The sequence below is a fragment of the Sphaeramia orbicularis genome, chromosome 8 (assembly GCF_902148855.1).
Source record: "Sphaeramia orbicularis chromosome 8, fSphaOr1.1, whole genome shotgun sequence".
NCBI classification, from domain to species: domain Eukaryota; kingdom Metazoa; phylum Chordata; class Actinopteri; order Kurtiformes; family Apogonidae; genus Sphaeramia; species Sphaeramia orbicularis.
In genome coordinates, this window is record NC_043964.1 from 42,987,239 (window position 1) to 43,009,586 (window position 22,348).

Here is a 22,348-nt window from a genome sequence, read left to right on the forward strand (position 1 = left end):
ATAGACCTACATTACTTGGAAATGCTGTCATTTTACAGCACGGTCCTTAGGCTGGCATCTGAAAGCCTTCTGCCCTGAGGCGCCTCAAGCTGAAATTGAGAACATGGTCTCTTCCTGAATTAACCACCCGACCCCCTCCAGGATGATTATTGAAGCATGTGCTGATCAGCTGCTGCATGCAGACATACTGTATTACTCCTCCATGTCGTTCTTTGCTTCCACTTACCCAGAAAGCCTCTCTTTCTCCCTCTCTCTCCTAACAACCTGATTTTATTTCCGCCTCTCACTCAGTGTCCCGCAGGCGTCTGCGGTGAATGCCAGGGGTTTGTTCCGTTGTGCTTTTGCTCTGCTCTGTTCCGATCAGGTCCAAATGCAGTGGTGTTGTGTATTTTTTCAGAAGGCTTGGTTTGTAAATTTGGGTCATGCATGCGGTCTCAGTGCGAGGAGATGATGTTAGTGTCAGTCTAGGCCTGTGTGGGTGTGCTTGTATGTGTGACTTTATTTTTCTCTCATCCTGTTTCCTCCTGAATCCATGTGAACAAACACAAATAATATCAATAACCAGTCCTGTTTTTATTTTTTGTCATAAATCTGTCAATCCTCAGACTATTGTAGGGAGCCTCTTGACATATCTGTTCATTACTTGAATCCTTCGCTCTGACAAGACAATGAGGTTTCTATATGACCTCAGCTGTGTGAACATTTTGTCTTCCACTGTTTTTACCTCGCCCTCCCTTGTAGTGGTAATAATACATTCTAACTCAACCTCGACAGTCCAATTTCCTCCCTCTGTCTCACTGATAAAGCACTATTGTCCCACACACACCTCCTTCTCTCCCCATACAGAAATGCAATACACTGGCACGTACTATATTTCACCTTAGAATACACATATACAGAACATCATAGTATGATATATAGCCATGTACATGAAAATTCCAACTACAAGTTACACAAAACTTTAGAGTTTGGCTTTTTATGTTACTATATGCAGTAATTTATGAGGATGTCATAAAAATAATGTAAAATAAAAAGTGTGTCTAAGTAGATTACACAAGAATCATGCAGTTCATTATAAACAATGCTTGAAATAAAACAGATGAAATGTCAGTATATTGCATTTCTCCACTCCACCCTCATCTGCACACCTAAGCCCAGGTATCGTCTTCGTAACCGTGGTAACCTCTGTTGTGTGTGTGTCCGTAGGGAGGTTACCCTGCTGCTGCTGCCGCTGCCGCTGCCTATCGCTACGCCCAACCCGCTGCCGTAACCGGAGCAACCGCCGCTGCCGCCGCCTACAGTGACAGGTGAGGTCAACGCAGGACACGCACATTCTAAAACACACACTTCACTGTACAACAGCGGCGCGGTAAAGCCTGGACTCTGGGTGTTCTTCAGTACAGACAACCGGCCGAGGGAAAACCGAGACCTTAACGTTGACCTTACAGACTCATAATAGAATTTGGAGGTTTACAAGAGAATTTATGTTCAATAAAACAGCACTGAAGGATGGCTAGAAATGGGTAAGATGATAGAAAATGCCAGCATAATGTGAACATAAAAACGTAATATTCTATCGTAGAAGATTCAGCGTTATATCAAATTTGGTGAAATAAAATAAATCCTTTTGCGTTCAGGTTATCTTGCGTAATTAAATAAAAACCATCCATCCATCGTGTCCTTGTGAATGAAATATCTGAGGGCTTCTTTCAGGGAATTTCTTCAAATTTGCCACAAATCTTCACTTGGATATTAGATTAGATCTGGTACAGACTGTGTTCCATCATAATCAGTTTCATAGGCCGAGCATATAAACACATATGAGGAGTTTAATACTTAAAGTGAATGTACATGCTGATACAGTTGACAAACAGTAAGAGCAATAAAGCTTGACAAGTCGACTTAAATCAGGTTTAATGATCTGTCCTTTATTACACACATCTTCCTAAAAGAGCTTCACAATTTGTACGACATGAAAGATTTTGAGTTTGGATTTTTTTTTGTAGGTTTTTTATTGCTTTTGTTTTTCTTCCACCCAAACAACTTCTCTCCTGACACTATTTTGCAACCACCCAAACAACACACATAACTTTTACCCCTATTCCAGGACAATAGTGGAGGTTGTCAGACCTATTTATGGCCCTGACACGTGCTAATGAAGAGTGGGGGTAGGTCTGAATATGCAAGACTGGATGTTAACCCTTTAGGCACCAGAGTTTTTTTCAAAAAATATTCAGTTTTGATATGAAGACTTAAAAAAGCTGTAGCTTAGAAGTGGTGAAAGATAAAGGCATACTGAAAATGTGGAAAATATTGGCTATGACCCAAAGTTTATGATGGGAATAAATTTACTCATCTAATTTGCATGTTGTGACGTCACAGGGTGGTGGCCATATTAGATTACATAACTTTTAGAAAAATTGGACTTTGAACATGTTTACATGGAAATTTTCTTTGTTTTTTTGTTTGGGTGTTTTTTTTTTTTTTTGTCATCTTATCCTTAAACTGAATGAAATTTAACATTAGTAGAAAGTAACACACAGCAAGCTTTAGTAGCTTTTTAGCCAAGCAGCAGAGTAGCCAAATCTGTCCTTATTTATCAAAACTAAACTTTACTTACATACTTACTTACTAAACCAGCTTGAGATCACACCTTTCAAATGGGATTTTCTTCTTCACTTTGAATAGAAACATAACCTGAAATGGTGTTAGGATTGAAGGGGCACATGTACACCATTGGTGGGAGGTGGTAACAAGATTTGGCAAGTTTATCTGGAGCTGTGATCTGTTTCATTCAGTTATGCTGCTTGTCACAATATTGCGACTTTTGCGCTTAAAGAGTTTTAAAAAATGTCCATGTCAACGCCAACATGTCTTAGTTTCATCCATCAGGTTTTACACTGATTTCTACATTGAGGCCATGTTTTCCCCTTGTCCTTAACATCACTCCTAAAGGCTTTTCTACTTTTCTACAGGAGCAACAGTGTTCAACACGACCACCGTTACCTTGGAGTCAAAAATATTTTTTTAGAGCAGCAGTGAAGTATTCTCTGTTTTTTTAATCTTACAGTGATTGTTTCTTGTGTCTGTGTCCCTAGTTATGGCCGGGTGTACACTACAGATCCCTACCACGCTTTAGCTCCAGCTGCTGCCGCCTACGGAGTGGGAGCCATGGTGAGAAAACACACTTCACAACAACTGACACAGGACATAAAGTAGTTGTATTTTTAAAGAGGGTGGAGTAGAGTTACACTGTTCTATGTTACACTCGCAGGACATGTTCATGTTAACCATCGCAGACCTAGAACAATTTTAGTTTCCCCACAGTAAACATCAGATGTCCCCTGTCATAGGAGTCTGGGGATTTGGTTTCATTCAAGTTCAGATTTTGCAGTTTCTCATCTTGAGAATAGATGAAATTAAAGATTTTCCTCCTCAGCTAATCTTTTATTAAACAAGTTAAAATCCTTTATTATTATCCTCTGTTTTTACAGTTTATTTACTGAGTAGTTAGAGGTTTTTCAGAGAAATGTGTAATAAATTAAACATGAATAATCAATGCAAACTAAAATAGTAAAATGGTCATTGTAGATTATATATGTTAACTATTGAGCCTCTAAATGTTCAAATGAGACATGGCGCCATCGAAAACCTGATAAACTCCACTTTACAGGACTTTTTAAAGCACATGAATAGAGTTAGCGGTTGAGAAGTTATTAAACATTTTAGAACAGTTATTTTTAGCCGGGCGCGGTTAACATCTTTCTTTGGTGTTGAGAATGGTCTGAGTCAGTATGTTTACAAAATGCAGGAGAACTGATAAACCTTAAACTGAGTTGACACAGCAGTCGTATCAGTTGCTCTAACCATTTTTTTCTGTCTCTTTCAGGCCAGTTTATACCGGGCAGGATACAGTAGATTTGCTCCTTACTAAAAAAAAAAAAGAGAGAAAAAAAAATCCCCACAAATCACACCCAAGGAATTTCACATCGCTCCAAAACCCCCTTTTTTTCAAGCTCTTTCACTGGCAGGAGCTCGCTTAAATTTTTTTTTTTCTGCAGGCGGACTATGGCGACAACTCACATGTTATATTTTTTCCTCTATTTTTTTCCCTCTGTGTTTTTTTATGGCAAGAGCAGAGGTCACATCGCCACATCACCAACTTGAGTAACTTCTTCTCTGTCTGTTACGGACACAGAGACAACGTGGAAAAAAAGCCAACCTGCCAGGAGTGTCTCCCACGTCAAACTATCTGGAGCGTACTGTTGTGAATATCAGATGGGGACATTTTTATTGAAAACGGGACCCGGAAGGAAAGTGACTTCTGTTCCTGTGTGATCCTGCACACTACAATTCTTGTTTTTCCTCGTTAAACTTAACACTATATCCACTGCCCTATAAGAAGAAGAAAAATAACGCTACATACACACCTCCCTTTATACAGTCTCCTCAACATTTCCTCTAGTCTTGGCGTGTACAGGACGATACTGTAAAGACAAAGCCAAACAGCCCGACGTTCCACAGAAAAGGTACTTCTGTTCTTAAACACTACATCACACGCATCCCTCTTGGTGTAATATTGAAAAAAACAAGTCACGCATAAAAGATGTAGGAATTATTGTTGTGAACACTCAGCCGGAGGGAGCAGCTGACTGATAGAAACCACTGTTGTCCTGGTAACAGCAATTGCAGCATGGGAATATGGGAAAAGTTTTAGTTTTTCCTTGATTTTTTTTTTTTTTTTTTTTTTTTTTTTACCCTACCGGTTGAAAAACTTTGCCCAAGAACTAAAGGAAACAAAAAAAAAAGAATTGAAAATGACAAGGAATCAAACCAAGTGAGTTGTTTTTCTGCATTACCTCAGTTCAGTCTCGATATTTTAATTGCTGTCATTGATGAACACGTGCAGCACAAACATGGAATCGTGGCGACACATTTGACCTTCCTCCTGTGTCTGTCTGAAGAACTCGGCGCCTCCCTTCTAAGGCTCATCCTCCATGTTTTAGTACCTTCCTGCTCCTCGTCATTTTTCCCCAAAAAAGGACTTGGTACGTCGCTTGCTCCCTCCCCACCTCAGACATTCCCACTAACAATGAAGCAGTGAATGAACAGAGAGGGAGAGCGGGGGAGGTCAGATGGACAGAAGAAAAGCCATTAAAAAAAATAAAAAATACACACAAATGAACTAGATTGGAGAACACCCACGCGAGGAGGCTAATCATCATCTGCCAGTCAGCCGAATGGGAATCACTTCTGGCCGATGGAGATATTTCTGCCTACAGGCTTTCAGGCGACGAGCTGCTTCTTAGAACGGCCCGATTTAGAACCAGTGAAGCCCATTAAAACAAAAGATCACACTCATGTAACAGTGTCTTCAACTTATCCTCAGAGTCATTATTTTAACGAACAAAGCTATTCACCGGTTTTATATTTATGTCTCACACTTCTAGCGTGACAGGACACAGTATTTAGTGATTTTAAGTCCTTCATCATCTTCATCATCATCATCATGAGATTGTTTTGGTCCAAAATGTTCTCCAGCAAAAAGACTGACAAACTATTTCCAATTGTCTGTCCTATGTATTACATCTCCACATGTAACTTACTCTCATCACTATGTTGTTTATTCTCTTATGTTGCCTTTTTGGTTCCAAAGATTTTCTGAAGAAAGCACATTTATTATTTTTTTTTTTTTTTGTTATAATGTATTTCTTATTATTGTGGTTACTTTTTTGCCTTCACTTCTTTGTTTTTTTGTTTTGTTTTTTTTTTTCTTATCTGTGGGTGAAGCAGCATGGGACATGTCACTGAAGCAGCGTCTACACATAACAAAAAAATTATAGAAGTAAAAGGTTGCAGAAATTTACCAATTCTGAGTTGCATCCATACAAAAGCAAACCCTCTGATCTCATTTTAATAATCATCCTTTTTGTGTGAACACATGAACACACTGTGGCTGCAGAGTGGGGTTTTTTGTTTGTTTTTTGTTTTGTTTTTTTACTTGTGCAGAGAAAGGGAAAATCCGAGCCATGAGGGATAAACACACACAGAAAGAGAGCAGAAAGGAGTTTTTTTTTTTATTATTATTATTATTGTTATTTCTAGCCAGTAAATGGGCAAAATTGTCCACCTCAGTGTGGACAGAGGGCGCTTTGGCCCAGCAGTGTCCACCTTTTGAACAATGAAGCAAGGTGTGGGTGGTTTGTCAGGGGACGTTCAGATGGTGAAGGTGAGAAGCTGAGCCATTAATCATTAGCTGGCAGGACAACACCACACCCCCCTCACACACACACACACACACACACACACACACCGCTGTCTTCTTTTTTTTTTTTTTTTTTTTTTTCTTTGGTTTTTTTGTTTTATGGGAGGGTACAGTGCGCTCAGGGTAGAGCGGACAAGAAGGGGGGGGATGTTTTGTACGATTGTGAAACTGTGTGCAGTAGGTCCAATGAGTGTTTTTTTTTTTGACACGTATACCTCTTTTTTTTTCTTTTTATTCCTTACAAGTATTATCAGAAGTGTTGCTATGCATGCTTTTGTGAGAGAGGAAAAAGGGGGGGGGGGGGGGGTTCATTGTGCATGAATTTAAAAGAAATCATAGTGCTGGAAAAGAAAGGTGGAAGGTGGAGGACGGATGTGTGTATGTGGAGGCCGGGGTGTGTTTACAAAGCAGGAGGAAAGACAAAACGTGTGGATTCCAAGTGACATGAGCGGCAGAGGTGGGGGTGGGGGGGTAGTCGGTTTATGGCCCCCCGCCTCAATAACCTGGCTTATGTGCACTCTGTGCCGCTGCGGTCTTAGCAGATGCGTAAAGTTTAATTTGATATCTGCGAACCTCTGTGGATTTGTTTTATACTGAAAGTAAAATCAGCACTCGAAGAGGCATTTAAAAAAAAAAGAAAGAAAGAAAGAAAGTTGGGGATGTAAAACCAGGCAGCAGCTGAGATTTTACCAAGTATTCGCCTATTCAAAACTGCCCACAGAGATCCTCACTTAGCAGCGTTTCCACCCCACTCATCCGGCAGAAAGCCCACAGAACCGTCATGGGCGAGCAGCGACCGTGGGCCGTCCTCGCTTGTTTTGGTCGTCTCTGTAACTGGAGGATTTTGGAGGCTGAGAAATAACCACAGAGGTGTAGAAGTCGTCCTCCTCGGCTGCTGCTGCTGCTGCTGCTGGCCCGTCCTGACTCTCCCCACTGTGGGACCCTCCAGTTGACCCGGTGGGAGTTTTTGTACTGGGATTTAATAAGTGGGTTTCAATTGCATGTGGATATTTGATGTCACATGCTCCAAAAACCCAGATTATCCAAGTGATTTTCGTTTTTCTTTTTTTCAACAAGTGACATGTATTTTCTCACAATGTTTTCTTTTGCCATCCTTGTGTCTGCCTTCTGTTTATTCCCTTCATTATTATTGAATGTATATACTAAATAAACTGTTTGGTTTTTACACCGGTCTATGAATATTTATTAACTACAAAGGTTAGTTACTGTTCTTATCGATGTTTTTAACTATTAATGTTTAAGTGTTGACAGGTTTTTATTTACTACATTTTAACACAAGTTTTAACTATGTATTTGATTTAAGATATTTTTAATTAGATTAGATTAGACTAATGACACATTGGGAAAATTCACTGGGCAATTCTGCAACAAGATAAAATACTTGATTAAGTTACTGCAAAAAAAAAAATAATAAAGGTTTATCCAATCATTTTCTGTCCTCTCAAAATCAACATTAGTTTTAAGATAAATTGAATGGATGATAACAGAAAACAATCCCAGATGTTATGATTTATAATATTTGGTGTTTATCATGAGCTAAAATTGTCACACAAAAAAAAGTTTGCACCCATTGGATATTTACTGCAGTGATGAACACTGTACTGGGCATAATCCTGGTCTAACATTAGGTTTGTTGGTTTAGTAAAATTTTAATAACATGCATTTCTCAGGCTCTGTATTAAGATCCAATCCATGTGAAGTATATACGACATTAAACACAAAAGTTTCATGGAGAAACGGCTTCTAAAACCACAGTGATCGTATTTAGTGTGATGTCCCTTTGCACTAGTGACTAGCCTTTCAAACGCACTGTGTGCAGTATGTGCACATATTTCCTGTATTTTCTTGTATTTGAAGAAAAGAGAAACACAAATATGTATGCTCATTTCAATCTATGAAAACAAAGCTGAAGGTGGAATCAGACTTTTGCACTGAACTGTATGTTTTAGCTGCAACATGTTCTTTAACTGATGCAGTAGCTTTGCTCGTCTTAAACAACCGTCAGTTTGATAGAGAATCAAGATTGGACTGTGTTTCAGTGGATAAAGGTCAGGTGGTCTAATGAGTCCAGAGGGATGGATGAAGTGATTACCCATCATGCCCAGTACCTCCAGTACAAGCCTGTTGGGGCAGTGTTATGACCTGGGGTTGGTTCAGTTTATTAATGTTATGTTTCCATAAAATGAGTTGAGCTGAACCTGAATATACTGAACAACCACCAGGTCTGAACATCTCCTGATGACACAAGATGATAACAGGACTCATCAGGATCAAAACCTCAGTGAAAATCTTCAGGATGTGATAGAGACGACTTCACACCATGGTCCAACATTTCCATCATCAGAACACAATCTTGGCAAAAAAGTGCAAACATCTCTGAAGGGAAATACATGTAATATTGCATAAACTTAAGCAAAGCTTAAGGTGGTCCAACGAACTATTACATGTGACTTTGCAGGAATAAGAATAAACATATTTATTATAGTTTGTCTACACTGTCAGCTAAAATATTTTTTAAAAGTTTTTTTGGAGTTAATTATATTCACACAGATTTTCAGAATAGCTTTGAGTTTTTTTATCTCTGAAATCTTCCATTCTCTGTTAGATGTAAAGAATAGGTTCAAACTGACCTTTAACTAACCAGAAATAACTGTCATTTATTGTTTTGATTTAGTTAAACCTCAGAGACCGACAGTAAACTAGTACCAGTAGCAGACGTGCTGGTTTACAGGAACTTACAGGAATTCTACATCTCATCGGCCGACAGGCCATGAGCTGTTGTGAAGGTGCTGTGTCCGAGATCATCGGCATCGTCGTCATCATCTTTGTTAGCATTTTCTTCAAACATCTTCTCTGTCAAAACTACTGGTCGGATTCATTTCACATTTAATATGTAGCTTCCTTGGGACAATATCTACACAGTTTGTGCACAGTTTGGAGAAATTTTGACTTTTTTTTTTACATTTTTGACAAATTTTTCACGCATCAGAAATGTGCCTTTACTTATATTTTGATGGTTTATAAGATGGAAATGGTTACAGATATCAATAAAGTTACTATTGAGCACTGATAGGAAGTCATACTTTGATTTAATCAGTTGAGTTCTCCTCCAGTGAAAGTAACATCCACTTCTACTGGGAGACTGATCTCCTGCATTAGGACCACAGGACTCACCATAGCATAGAGACAGAACCTGACAAATTCAACTTGTGAATGATTCTTGATAGAACATGCCAGTGATATACAGGAACATTGGTCCATTTCTTTTTTTTTTTTTTTTTTTTTTTTCTTATCTAGAAAGATAAACTCAGGTGTTATCGACTTCTAAGTGAATTATTACCTTCATGTAACCTTTCCATAGAAACTTACAGGCATGTATTGACTGAAATGAAGGAACTGTGATGTACAGTGTTACAGCCTAAACATATTCATTATGGAACCTCAAAATGTCCACAGAGGACATTCTAGAGTTTTCATTTAAGTCACCTTCATCTTTGTTTAAATGTCATTTTCATCTAACGTTTTACATGGTTTTTGACTCATCAGAACTTTTATGTTTGTTTGTTTTTTAAACGTAATTTCCCTCATTATGTCTTTTCTGAATATTTTTAAACCTCAAATAACCTTCAGCCTTCTTGAACTCTAACTCAGAAATATTGATCTGACGTTTATTGTGATAATTATCAGTATCGACTGATATGAAAGCATCTCCCTGCCCTCGTCATTAGCCGATATGAGGTTCATTTAGCTTTACGCAGGAAAAGCCTGTCCTTTAAAGGGTCACTTTCCTACATGAGTACTTTACATAGCCTGTACTTTTTCACTTTTACTTGATCTGCTCTTGTGTCCAGTGTACGTTGTGTACTTTGGTGTCCTCTGATTCCCTGAACTGCCCACTTTTCATTTAGTGGCTGCACATGCACACATAATCAGTTCCTCTGCAACGGAGCACGTTGAGATAGAGGCTCATTTTTCTGGTCACCATGATGTTATTTCCTTCCCATGATTGTCTCAACCTTATCATTTTTTTTCCAGAATTTGCACTGGAGTTGGGTAATTCAATCAGGAAAGAGAGAGTCAGAAATAGTCCAAACCCTTCACTGCAGAAAAGAGGAGAAGCCTAGAAACATAGCTGTGTTGATTAACCCATAAAGACTCAGTGCTAGTTTTGTGGCAGTTCCATTTTATTGTTTTCTCTATACTTTTCTAAAGTTATTTATCACCATTTATTAAATGATCCTCTGTATTTTGTGTTTTTTCGGTGAAAATCTGGTATTTTCCTATATTTAATTCACTGATCAAGTAAATATTTATAAAAGCTCAGATTTAAGTTGAGGGTTACTAGTTTAAAAACAGAAAACTGAAGAAAAAAATTACTTTTTCAGCAAATATATGAACAACTGAACATAAACCAAGTGTGTCCATCCACTGTCATTTATCAAACTCCATGGGTTTTACTGGTGAATAAATGTTGTAGACAATGACAGTGTTTCCACGTTCACTACAGAGCCTCTGAACGTCCAAATAGGTCATATCTGATGACCATGAAAAGATGACAAACTGTATTTTACCTCAATTATTTCCATGTTTTGATAGAATTACTGGATCAACAGTTACTAAACATTTGAGATCCATTGACGCCTTTGGTCAGTAGCGGAGGTTTGCTACTTTTGTGGCAGTTCCTAAATAAATGTCTCTTTTGATTTAACCTACACTGTAAAAAAATATCTGTAATTAAATAGAATTTTCACTGTTTATTTTACAGATTTTTTCTGTATGTTTAAGATACAGGAAAATATCAGTGAAATGACAAAAATAGACTGTGTTTTTACATGTCAAATGTAAAGTAATACAACAAACTGTAACTGTGAATAACCAAAAAATTTCAATTTTTTAAAAGAATTTTTTTCTTTTTTCACAGAAAAATACAGTTAAAATACATTTGCAAATGTATCATAATTTCACAAATATTTATTTTCTGTTTATGAGATTAAACTGTTAATTTAAAGTTTAATACTGTTAAAAAAATATATTAAAACCAGATAAAATTACTGACAATTAACCGTTAAAGAAGTATTTGTTCTGTAAATTTAACAAGACTTGTTTGTTAATTGATAAATATCTTGTGTAATCATGGGAGGTTTCACAACAAAAATGTTGAATAAATGTGTTTTTGTGAATGTATAATATGTATAAACACTGATAAACTGTCAAAATATAGTTTTTATCAGTAGATTGTACAACTTAGTCCCATTTGAAATTATTTATATATATATTTAGAGGTAATTTGATTGTTTTAATACATGTAAATATTCTTTATTAAACATTAAAAAGTAAAAAAAAAATATGCAAAATCTCATGTAAAGTTAGGGCAAAAAACTATATTTTAATTAAGGAAAATTACCGTATTTTTATGAGATGGTTATTTTCTGTTATTTTACAGTATTTTTTCAGCACCCCTGCTGCCGGAATATTACTGTTTTTTTTACGTTTTTTTTTTTTTTTTTTTTTTCCCCACAGTGTTTCTTAAGTGATCTATCATCATTTATTACAATATTATCTTATCTTATATTTTGCATTTTCCACTCTAAATAATCTATTTTACTGTAATTTCTTGTACTTAATTTAGATGCTCACGAAAACTCAGAGTAAATTCAAAGATTATTATATCAAAACAGAGAAATCTGAGGGAAAAGCGAGTCTTTCAGCAACTGAATGTAAAAACAAATGTCTCCATCCACTGTCATTGATCCAACTCCATGGGTTTTACTGGTGATTCAATGTTGTAGAAGATGACGGTGTTTCCACGTTCACTACGGAGCCTCTGAACATCCAAATGGGTCATATCTGATGACCATGCAAAGATGACAAACTATGTTTTACACCATTTATTTATATGGATTGATAGGATTAGTAGATCAACACATATTAAAAATTTCAGATCCGTAGATGATTTTGGTCGGCAGTGGTTGTTTGAGTCTGAATGGGTTAAATTAGATATCTTGCCCAGTGAATCCATGCAGCAAACACAGATGTTAGAGACTGTTAATGACATAGGGATAAATATATACTGACCCTCTGCATTTCACCCACCACTGGCTGAACCTGCAGGAACACACCACACACTGCAGACTAGGACCAATGCAGAGTCCTCACTAGGATTTAACAAAGCCACTAGTGAAGATCCTTTCTTTCCATAACACCTGCAGTGATAAGCATGTTTCTGTAACTTTAACTGATGCAGTATCTCCTCATTTCTCAAACAACCATCAGTTTGATAGAGAACATAAAGACTGGACTGTGTTTACATGGAAAAAGGTCATGTGGTCTGAGGAGTCCAGATTGACACTGTTCCAGATATGGATGAAGTGATTACCCATCATGCCTAGTGCCTACAGTACAGGCCTGTGAGCCTCTGAACGTCCAAATGGGTCATATCTGATGACCATGAAAAGATGACAAACTGTATTTTACCTCAGTTATTTCCATGTATTGATAGGATTAGTGGATCAGCAGTTATGAAACAGTTTAGATCAGTAGATGCTTTTGGTCTGTAGTGGATGTTTGGGTCTTTATTAGTTAAATGAGGAATGAGAGGTAAGAGAAATGTTGGAACACAGGGCCGTGGTGCATTAAGTCTGTGTGACTCAGATGATTGATGGAGGTAACAATTGCACACGATTAATCCTGCTCGGCTGGACTTACTGGTGTTAACTCTTTGACTTTTATTCCTTCGAACCAAATCTGCTGGAAGATAAAGCCGAGGCGACTCCCAATAACTTTTTTTTCCCCCTCGTTCGCTGCTGAGGGGAACAATGTGGAACAATCTTTAATTGCATCTGGAGTTAATGGCCGTAAATGGGTTGGATGTGGCGGGAAGCCTCATATCCCTGCTAATTGCTCTAATGCACAAGAGGCAATTGGCAATTTGACGGCCTGCTCTCTGTGTCTGAGTAATTGAAGTCAGGCTAATTGGAAGAATAGATTGAAGGCCGTCTGATAAGAGGAGGTCGTGTGGGGGATTGAAGTTGACCTTTGTGGATGGTGGGGTCACTGCAGGTCACAGAGAGGGAAAAGAAGTGAAAAAGAAGAAAAACTCTCAAGTACAATGAAGTAGTTGGATTTAAACAAATAGTGTTGTATTATCTGCAGGTTTGATTTAAGGAAATAATAGGACATTAATAAAGTTCTTATGGAAAGCTGTTCTCATACAAAATTAGAATAAGTGCAGTTTTGACCAGCGCTATCAAATGTGTAGATCTTGATCTTTTAAAGCCTTTTGTTACTGCTGATAATACACTTCTGAGACATGCAGCTGATTTAAAATATAACTGTTCATGGTCTACTGAGCCCTTTTTATATCATCATGTCCATCCCATCAAGACATTTGTGGACACAGGCCATTATATTTTTACACTATATATTCATGTAGTATTAGTCTTGTGCACACAATTTCGTCAACATCTTAATTTTTTTTTTTCCAAATTTGTCAGGAAATACAAAGAACTTAACCAGAAGTTAAGTATTTGATGATTCAGACCAGCGGTGTCAAACTCATTTAGTTCAGGGGCCACATTCAGGCAAGTTTGATCCCAAGTGGGCCGGACCAGTGAAATAATAACATAATGAGACATAAATAATGTCAACTCCAAACTTTCTTTTATGTTTTAGAGTGAAAAAGGTCAAAAATTACATCATGAAAATGTTTACATCTACAACCTATCCTTTGAAACAATGTGTATAACATAAAGAAACTATATTTTCTAAAGAAAAATAGGTGCAATTTTTTACAATATTATGCTTCAGTTTATCATTTCCACTTGTACATTAAAACTTACAGATCACAGCTGATCTACAAATACACAAAACATTTAGTAACAGACAAAATATTTTAAAATTGCACTTCTTAACACATTTCTGGTTGGTCGTATTTATTCAGGTTATTCATGGTTTTTGAGAAATGATAGTTATAGTGTAAGTACAGTAAAATTCCATGAAAATATTTACATTTTCAAGGAGAAAATTTGGAGTTGCCATTATTTATAGGTTATTATGATGGTATTTTACTGGTTCTGACCCAGTTGAGATTGAATTGGTCTGAATATGGAACCTGAAATAAAATGATTGTTAGTATCTTGTGGGTAATTTTTGCATTTCACAAATTCATCCCACGGGCCGGACTGGACCCTATTGCGGGCTGGATTTGGCCCCCCTGATTTAGACAAAAAGGTGACAACACTACATTTTGAGCAACGGGAAAGGTCCTCGGCTCCAAGATGGAGTCAATGTGGAAGTATCTTAACCTTGTGAGACCCAGTAGGTAAACAGTTTGGCTTTTTATACAGGAAAAAATAACCTTGATTAGAAACAGCATGATGCAACTTTTTTTTCTTTTTTCAGATACATTTTTTAATTGGAATGTCCTTTACAGTGGACGTCATTTTATTATTATTATTATTGTTGTTGTTGTTGTTGTTGTTGTTGTTGTTATTGTTATTATTATTAATTTTATTTATTTATTTATTTATTTATTTATTTATTTATTTAAAGTAAAGCTGTGAAACTCTTCTCCACTACAGGGGACAAAACTGCATTGCTGGGTCTCAGGAGGTAAAAGCTGTAACACCACTGACAGCTGGGGGCAGGGCGGGGCAGCTCCCATAGACTTACATTGAACTTCATTCTAAAAATATTAGTAAATAATTTTTTGCCAGGACTCATTCTAGTTTCATTTATTTTACTTGGACCCTCTAATACAGGGGTCATCCACCCTAGTCCTCAAGATCTACTATCCTGCATGTTTTAGATGTATTCCTCTTCTAACACACCTGACTCAAATGACACACCTATCATTAAGCTCTGCAGAGGCCTGCTAATGACCGCCAGGTGTGCTGGAAGAGGGACACACCCAAAACATGCTGGGTAGTAGATCTGGAGGACCAGGGTTGGTGACCTCTGCTCTAATGTATGTTCTGGTGGTCATTCTGTAGATCTTTCCCCTGTTAATCATGTTCCAGGTGAAACAGGAGTTTAATATCTGCAGTTTGATTGACAGGTCTGTGCGATAGCTCACTCACCTGCTGAGTTAGACTTTTGGAGTTCATTTAATAAAACCCTTAGCTTATGTAACTCTAAAGTTGTAGTTTCACTATTAAGATTGTAAAATTACTTTCTTGAACAATACTAAATGAAATTTATCGTCCAAGCTAATGCTACACACACTATGTTCCTTTTGTCCAAATATGGTCACTTCTCCAAAAAGCCATCATGGCAGTGGCCAAGTCACAAACTACTGGCCTCACATCATCTGCTGATCACACACAGTGGAAAATTTTGAATATCTTATTATTGATAATAAAATTATAAGAGTAAAAACTGGATTATTTGCATTTGAATAAGGAAGAATTGCGTCCAGCCTCATGTTTAATAACATGTCCTCCTGACTGACCTTTATTCTGTGGTCAAATGCTGCATTAAAGTAAAAATAAGTGAAACACTTTTTTGGCTGGTTGTCTTGGTTGGCTAGATTTCAAAGTTATTGTCTGAAAAACAGCAGGAAAAACTAAAACTGAAATCGCCTGGCATGAACACAGCTTTCATACGATGGCTCAACATTCCACTGAAATTTAAGTATAAAAAAATCTTATTGAATTTCATGTGACAATAAATAGTTTATCTGTGATTCTGGGGAAATTGTGGAACTGCATGATGTCCAGGGTGCGAGATGAACCTGATGCTCTGGTCACTCATTTTATCCATAAATACATTAAACATCATAACTGTTAGTAGTTTTATATATTTTACCTTAAATTTGTATCTGTAAACACATTTCCTGTTTGGATGTTATGACATAATCCACCAGTACAGATTATTTATGCCATAGTTATTTTAATGAATAGACTTTACGCTGATGTAGATGTGTTGTCAATTTATGTACTAAGTTTGTAATTGATGGGATGCATATTTATCTTTGTGACAAACACCTTATTGACGTGCAAATCTGCTTCCTGAATGAGTCATGAGAAGAAGAAAAAAACTGTGAAAGGGTGTTAAATGTGGAGCTTATTTATTTATTTATTTATTACAAATTTATTTCTATTGTACCTGATAAAGGGTTGAAAAAGGGCTAAATATTACAATTTCCACTTGTGCTTACATATAATGTTTAGTTACTGTATATGAAAGTCAGTTTTGATATGATGATGTCATATTTGTTTACCATTTCACACCGTTGACTGGAAATGCTGTGTGTATCTACATGTCATTGCAGATATTTGTGGTTTCTGTGACTCAGGTTTGACCTCTTCCACTGCTACTATTTGAAGCTATGGTTCATTCGGGCAGTTCTTGTAAAGTTTGTGGCTGTGAGCTCTTCCTCTCCCTCTGAGGAGTTCAGCTGCATTTGGTATGCTTAAACATTGCCCCCTGGTGGGTTGATTGTGTTACTACAGTGTGCTCTGTGTTGTGTTGAGGCTCCAGTTTGCAGTATTTGCCTGAAGGCATGGCACTGGTTTAGATTGAGACAGTAATTGGCCTTTGGTGTTACCATCTGTGCAGAGTGTGAGCGAGGAGAGCAAAGGCTGAGCTCCGAGACTATTTTAGATTAAACCTTTTATTGATGACATTCTTTGTAAGCATAAAAAACCTTTGAAGATGCGTTCCTGAAAAGACCTCTTATCTCCTATGGACTAGGAACACGTCGGTTGTTTATGGCGCAGCATGGCTGAGCCCAGTGTCTGAACTGTAACTTTGAATATAAAGATGTTAATCAGTGGTGGCACAAGCCTCCCACAGCGCTGACAGGTCTCCTGTCCTGTCCTCCTCCTGTCTTGTCTCATCTCATCTCCTCTCCTCCCTCTCCTCCTCTTCTCTCCCTCTCTTCCTTTCATCCCTCTCCTCCTCTACAGCTCTCAGATGCCTCTGCTCTGCTCAGCAGTTTGGCACCTTCAGAGTGACAGTTTCACGCCTCCTCTATCACCTCAGGGCTATTATATACCATCTCAGGGTAGAGCACAATGTGTACACAACACACACATACACACACACACCAAAGACACAATTCCACCAAGCACTTGTGATGTGGATTTCCCGTCAGAAGAAAACTGGACTATCTGAACCCATCCAGCCTGGATGATGATGAAACTCAGGCAGATGAGTCACGCTGCCTTTCTTCTTTTCAGGACAGAGGATTGTACATCCTACTGGCAGGTTTGAAATAACATTTCTTATAACACTACACTGAAATATTTACATTTACACAGAGAAATGGAACAGCAAAACACAGTTTTGTGCCAAGAATTGTCAGTGCACATCAGTGCATGAGTTGGGTCACTCAGTTTCTGTGCAGGCCGGTCCCTGAGGAAAAGACAGGGTCTAACTTTAATTGTTTCCGTAATATTCATCATAAGGTTCGTTGTAGTTGGTGGTCTGAGGGCGAGGAATGGTGTAATCTTTGGTAGGGTCGATTTCCTGAAACACACACAGACACAGAGAATCACACATTCATCATGTCAGTGCAATTAATACCCATGATAAACTGTGCTTTCATTAACCTCACAATACGACTTAGCCATAATCGCCTCCAGTAGGAAAAGGTCAAAGTGTTTAATTACAGACTATGTGAAGTTAGATTGTTAATCCTAATGGTTTATTACTCACTGTCATGGAGAATCCCGACTCGTAGGGTGAACGCAGCGCCGGCTCAGCTCTTCTGCCTGAAGGGGACACATGATACAGTTAGCTAATTATCGCTTCATTATATACTGTTCATCATAAAAGCCCACACTGAGCTGAGCTGACTGATAGTGGAATCATTTTATAATAATGATGGACACAGGCGCCATACGCACTGAGGCTTGTAGATAAAGTTCAACATTAAACGTATCTCTGAAGCAAAGTGGAATTTCTTGCCACGCTCAACCATGATCATTAGTCAGGCTTTAAACATGTTTCAGTATTTGTGTTATTTGGACAGAAAACACATTAACCTCCCAAAAAGAATTCATTGGCTACATGAAATGCAGGGTTTCTGCAGGAGTTTGAATATTTAAAATCTATAATCACAATATTTTTGTTAAATAATGTTACATATGGTTTAGATGTACCTTATGGAAGCCTTACTTTATGAAAGAAAAAAACAGTCCGGGTTAAACACTTGTCATCAGAGTAGAGGTGAACTAATAGTGAATTAAAGGCTGGTATAATAACAGGCAAATTCATCAGCAAATAATTCCACCTCCTCTCCCCACTGCAAAAACTTTCCCACTAAAAATGCTCTATACATGTCTGACATAAACTATGTTTTACTTCATTAGAACCTATAACTGTTGAACTGAACATCAAAATGTTGAGAAGAACTCAATGTAAACCTGAACAAATCTAGATTGGGTCAGTTTTCTGTGTCTTAGCTGAGGCTAAACAGTATATGGAATTAATTTAATCAAAGTTTTGCTTTCTAAAAATCATGAAAAATGTCTCAATCAGGATTATTTCTCTGGTCAATGAAAATTCAATAACCTGTTTGCTTCTTGTCATATGTGTATGACATAGTTTTAGCAAAGAAAGAGTATTGTGAATCATGTTTTGTCTTCAGTTCATGAAAGCAGAGAACAATCGAAAAAATGTCTATCTATGACACTGAAAAAAAATCTAGTTTTAGTTTAAGTGATTATTTCCATCTAAGTTGGTATTTTTGGTTGAGAAGTCTATTTGCCATCAGCTACTATCAGCCTAAACTTACCAATAGTAAGTGTCTGAGAATTAACCATTGTGACCAGAGGGCCATAAGACTGAGAGAGAATGTTACATAAACTAGATGACATCCTAATACAACTGGTTTAGTTTATAACTGTGCACTAATGGAAAAAGCAGCAGTAGAGAACCTAATCTGCCAGAACCTACCAGGACTGACAGTGGTCCTGGCAGTGCTAAGGTGGTGGGGGGGCTTAATTCAAATTCTACAGAGGGCCATAAAGTCTGGGACCAGCCCTGTTTAAACATCCTCTTAATGGCACTTTAAAAAGTTTTACATTTAACTCATTGAAACCTTTGAAACAGGTGTAATGTAGTTCATGTAGAGGTGATGCAGGGTTTTGTTTGTTCACACATGTTCCCTATGAGCGCACATTTCAAAGTGTTAACTCCCACGCTACTTTTATAACCAACAAATGCAGGCAGTTGGCATCAGCCCTAGTAGACATCAGTGCTGAGGTATTTACGACTGTTGCTGTTATCATTACTTTGTACCTGTTTGCCTCTAAGCCTGGTTCAGATGCTTTCTGTTTGGTCTCTTTCTGTTTACTACCCATGAGGTCAGCTTCTCACCTCTCCTTTTCTCACCCTCATTCTCAAAGCTTCCGTTTTCTTTTCCTTCCTTTGGGCTGTTGAGTCCTGGGACGTCGGCACAGGGGCTTGTCCAACCGGCGAAGCTCAGAGGTAGATCCTTGGACTTGGCCTCACCCCGGCAGAGGAAGGCGACCTGGGACAAGCCGTGTCCCATGAGGAGTACCCAGCCGTTGGCCACCAAGGCGATGCTGAGCAGTGGGTCGTCCCACTGAGGCCGGCGGCTGATCTCGGCGTTGCCCCTGGTGAGCATGACTATCCACACCACCCAGATGAAGGATGAGAGCAGCAACGTGAGGTGGAGCAGTGTGGCCTGGATGCGGCCCTGCTGGTTGACGGCCCCAGTGTAGCTGTAGCTGTAGGTGAAGCAGGACTGGCACAGGAAGTGGAGGGATAGGATCAGGCTGATGAGCAGGAGGCAGAGGACGTAGATGAGCAGCATCACAAACTCCTCCTGACTGTACTCGCATGATTTCTTGTCCCGCACCAGCACAATGATCAGCCACTGGGTGGAGATGATAATCTGCACCACGAAGAGTCCCAGAGCCAGCGCCGGCTCCCCCCAACCTCGGGCAGCTGCGAAGCCCAGCAAGGCCAGGCAGCGAGCCAGGAGGCAGGAGAAGGCGAGGGAGAAGAGCACGCCGAAAAGGAAGAGCCTGGTGGGGCAGATCTGGGGGGTGAGTTGGATGATAAAGGCGAAGGTGATGGCAAAGATCCCTGCGGTGGCCAACAAGAACATGGACATGCAGGTCACAGTTCCTCCGATGCTGCTGCGCTGGGTCTTTGCTGAGACGCACATCCAGAGGGACCAGGCCAGCAGGCCTACTAGGAGACCCATGCTCAACAGGAAACCCGCAGAGGCCAGGGTCTCCAGGATGATGCCCCATGCTGCACGGCGGTCACACAGGTACCTGTAAACTGGGTCCAGGCCAGTCCTGCAGCCTGGAATACCCTTTCGGGACGTGATGTTAGGGGAAGTGGTGTTGTTTGAGGGGTTGACTGAGTTGTTCTTAGATGTAGACTGGCTCAGACAGATGAGAGGGACGTAAAAAAGGAGGAGCAGTGGGAGGAAGGATTTGTGCTTCTTGGATGAAAAGGCCATATTCATTTTAGTAAATCCACACAGGGGCCCAGTCCTTACTTTTAAGTATCCTCTGATGTCTTTCCTCCTGAAACAAACAGCACATGTAAGCAAAAAGCATCTCAAACGCATGCTTTGACTACATCACCATCAGAAAGCCTCAAATCCAGCTCCATGAACCCTCTGATGGGGCAGAACCAGTGGGATGACACGGAAAGTAAGATAACAGAGGTCACAGCATTAAAAAAAAAAAAAAAAAAACAGGAGAGAGGATTGACAGTAAGAGTGAAGAGAGCAGGAAGAGGGAGTGCAGAAACAAGCCAGAACAAGGTACAGGAGTGTGAGAGAAGAAATCCAACTCAGTGGCGAAGCTGAGAAATAGGCAGCAGGAAAGACGTAAATATTCAGCTGCATCAGCTCACAAAAGAAGACACACATGGGAGCACGCAGTGCAGTGCGTATCAGAGTGAGATATTTACTCATGATAGGTGATTGACTTCCTTTAACTCATAGCAGAGTCTTTGTTTCCATGTCAGAGATTCAAATATGACCTTTAGTAGCACAACACCGCACATCTGACTATGCAGGAGATCATATTGCTGTGTAAATGTGCCAAGTTAATAGCTTTTTTAAGTCTTTCTTCAGCTGAGATTTGGAGTGTGGATATGAAGAGCTGAACAATGGGCACAATGGGAGGTGTGGGGGTATTCTTAAAGGCAGAACAGAAGATTATTTTGATAAGTGATTCATACATCAGTCAATAAAATGTAAAAAAAAAAAAAACAAAAACAAAACAATGACAAGTATGATATCCCAAAAGGTGTAGTCAGGCATCAAAACGTAAAGATAGTGAGTTTAGAATCAGATACAGAAAAAAACAGCCCAAAAGTTTGGAACACAGATGTGACTAAGACATAATAAGGAAATTAATAAAAGCACAGACAAGGAACTGGTACGCTTCAATAAAAGCAGAAAGAATGATTAAAAAAAAAAAAAGATTAGACAGGGAAAGGGATTTGACAGCGTCATAGGAGGCAAAGCTCAAATTGTTGGTTGCAAACTGCTGTAATTTAAGGTCAAAGATCCAGGACAAGCACATAATTCCAGAAATTACTCAGAGAATGAGCACATAAAAGCCTAGAGATTCCTCTCATGGCTTCATCTGTACCTGTAACTCTAAGGCCACCTCCCCAACTGCACTGAAAACAAAAGAACTCACCTTTTAATCCTTCAGATCAGAGTCTTAATAGTCTCTAGATTCTACCTCCTTATCACTCTCCAAAAGCCCTGATGTGTGTTTTTGGCTGAAGTGTCGTGATAACCTCTGTGCTGGTGTTTCGCTGTGGCCATGCAGCTTCTATCCTGAGGATGTGTCCATATCGACGCCCGCGGCAGGTAACAGGAAGAGATGTTCCGATCCACAGAGAGAGGACTCAACAGGACTCAACACTTCCACCCAGACTCACATTTTCCTTTCCGACCCCTCCTGTCTCCCTGTCTCTGTTTGCTGTCCCCTCCCTCACAGTATAGGTGGGGCCCACACACCTGGAGGTGATGATACACAAAAAACACACACAGGGACGTGGAGTTCACTCCTCCCTAATTTTGATTCCAACTTCCTATGAAAATTTGAATCCTGG

The 22,348-nt window shown here is 39.0% G+C and overlaps 2 protein-coding genes across 6 annotated transcripts in view; one reads left to right on the forward strand and one right to left on the reverse strand.

The window, feature by feature from the left end:
• LOC115423589 (RNA binding protein fox-1 homolog 2-like) overlaps positions 1 to 6,961 on the forward strand; it is a 59,677-nt gene extending 52,716 nt beyond the window's left edge. For all 4 annotated transcript variants that reach the window (XR_003935986.1, XM_030140470.1, XM_030140471.1 and 1 more), the window contains 3 exons: positions 1,207 to 1,307; positions 3,099 to 3,174; positions 3,890 to 6,961. Coding sequence is in view for 3 of the 4 variants with exons in the window: in XM_030140470.1 (XP_029996330.1) it covers positions 1,207 to 1,307; positions 3,099 to 3,174; positions 3,890 to 3,934 (222 nt within the window). In the remaining variant the exon portion in view is untranslated. The remainder of the gene's footprint in view (positions 1 to 1,206; positions 1,308 to 3,098; positions 3,175 to 3,889) is intronic.
• A 9,386-nt stretch (positions 6,962 to 16,347) lies between these two features.
• On the reverse strand, positions 16,348 to 22,348 carry LOC115423592 (retinoic acid-induced protein 3). Of its 2 annotated transcripts, none has more exons than XM_030140475.1 (4): positions 21,928 to 22,348; positions 19,625 to 20,796; positions 17,945 to 18,000; positions 16,348 to 17,755 (listed from the first exon to the last, which is right to left on the reverse strand). In XM_030140475.1, the coding sequence occupies exons 2-4, from the start codon at positions 20,733 to 20,735 to the stop codon at positions 17,666 to 17,668; spliced, it is 1,257 nt and encodes a 418-aa protein (XP_029996335.1). In that variant the 5' UTR covers positions 20,736 to 20,796; positions 21,928 to 22,348; the 3' UTR covers positions 16,348 to 17,665. The 2 variants fall into 2 exon arrangements, with proteins under 2 accessions (XP_029996335.1, XP_029996334.1); XM_030140474.1 differs by having other exon boundaries at positions 19,610 to 20,796; positions 21,928 to 22,347.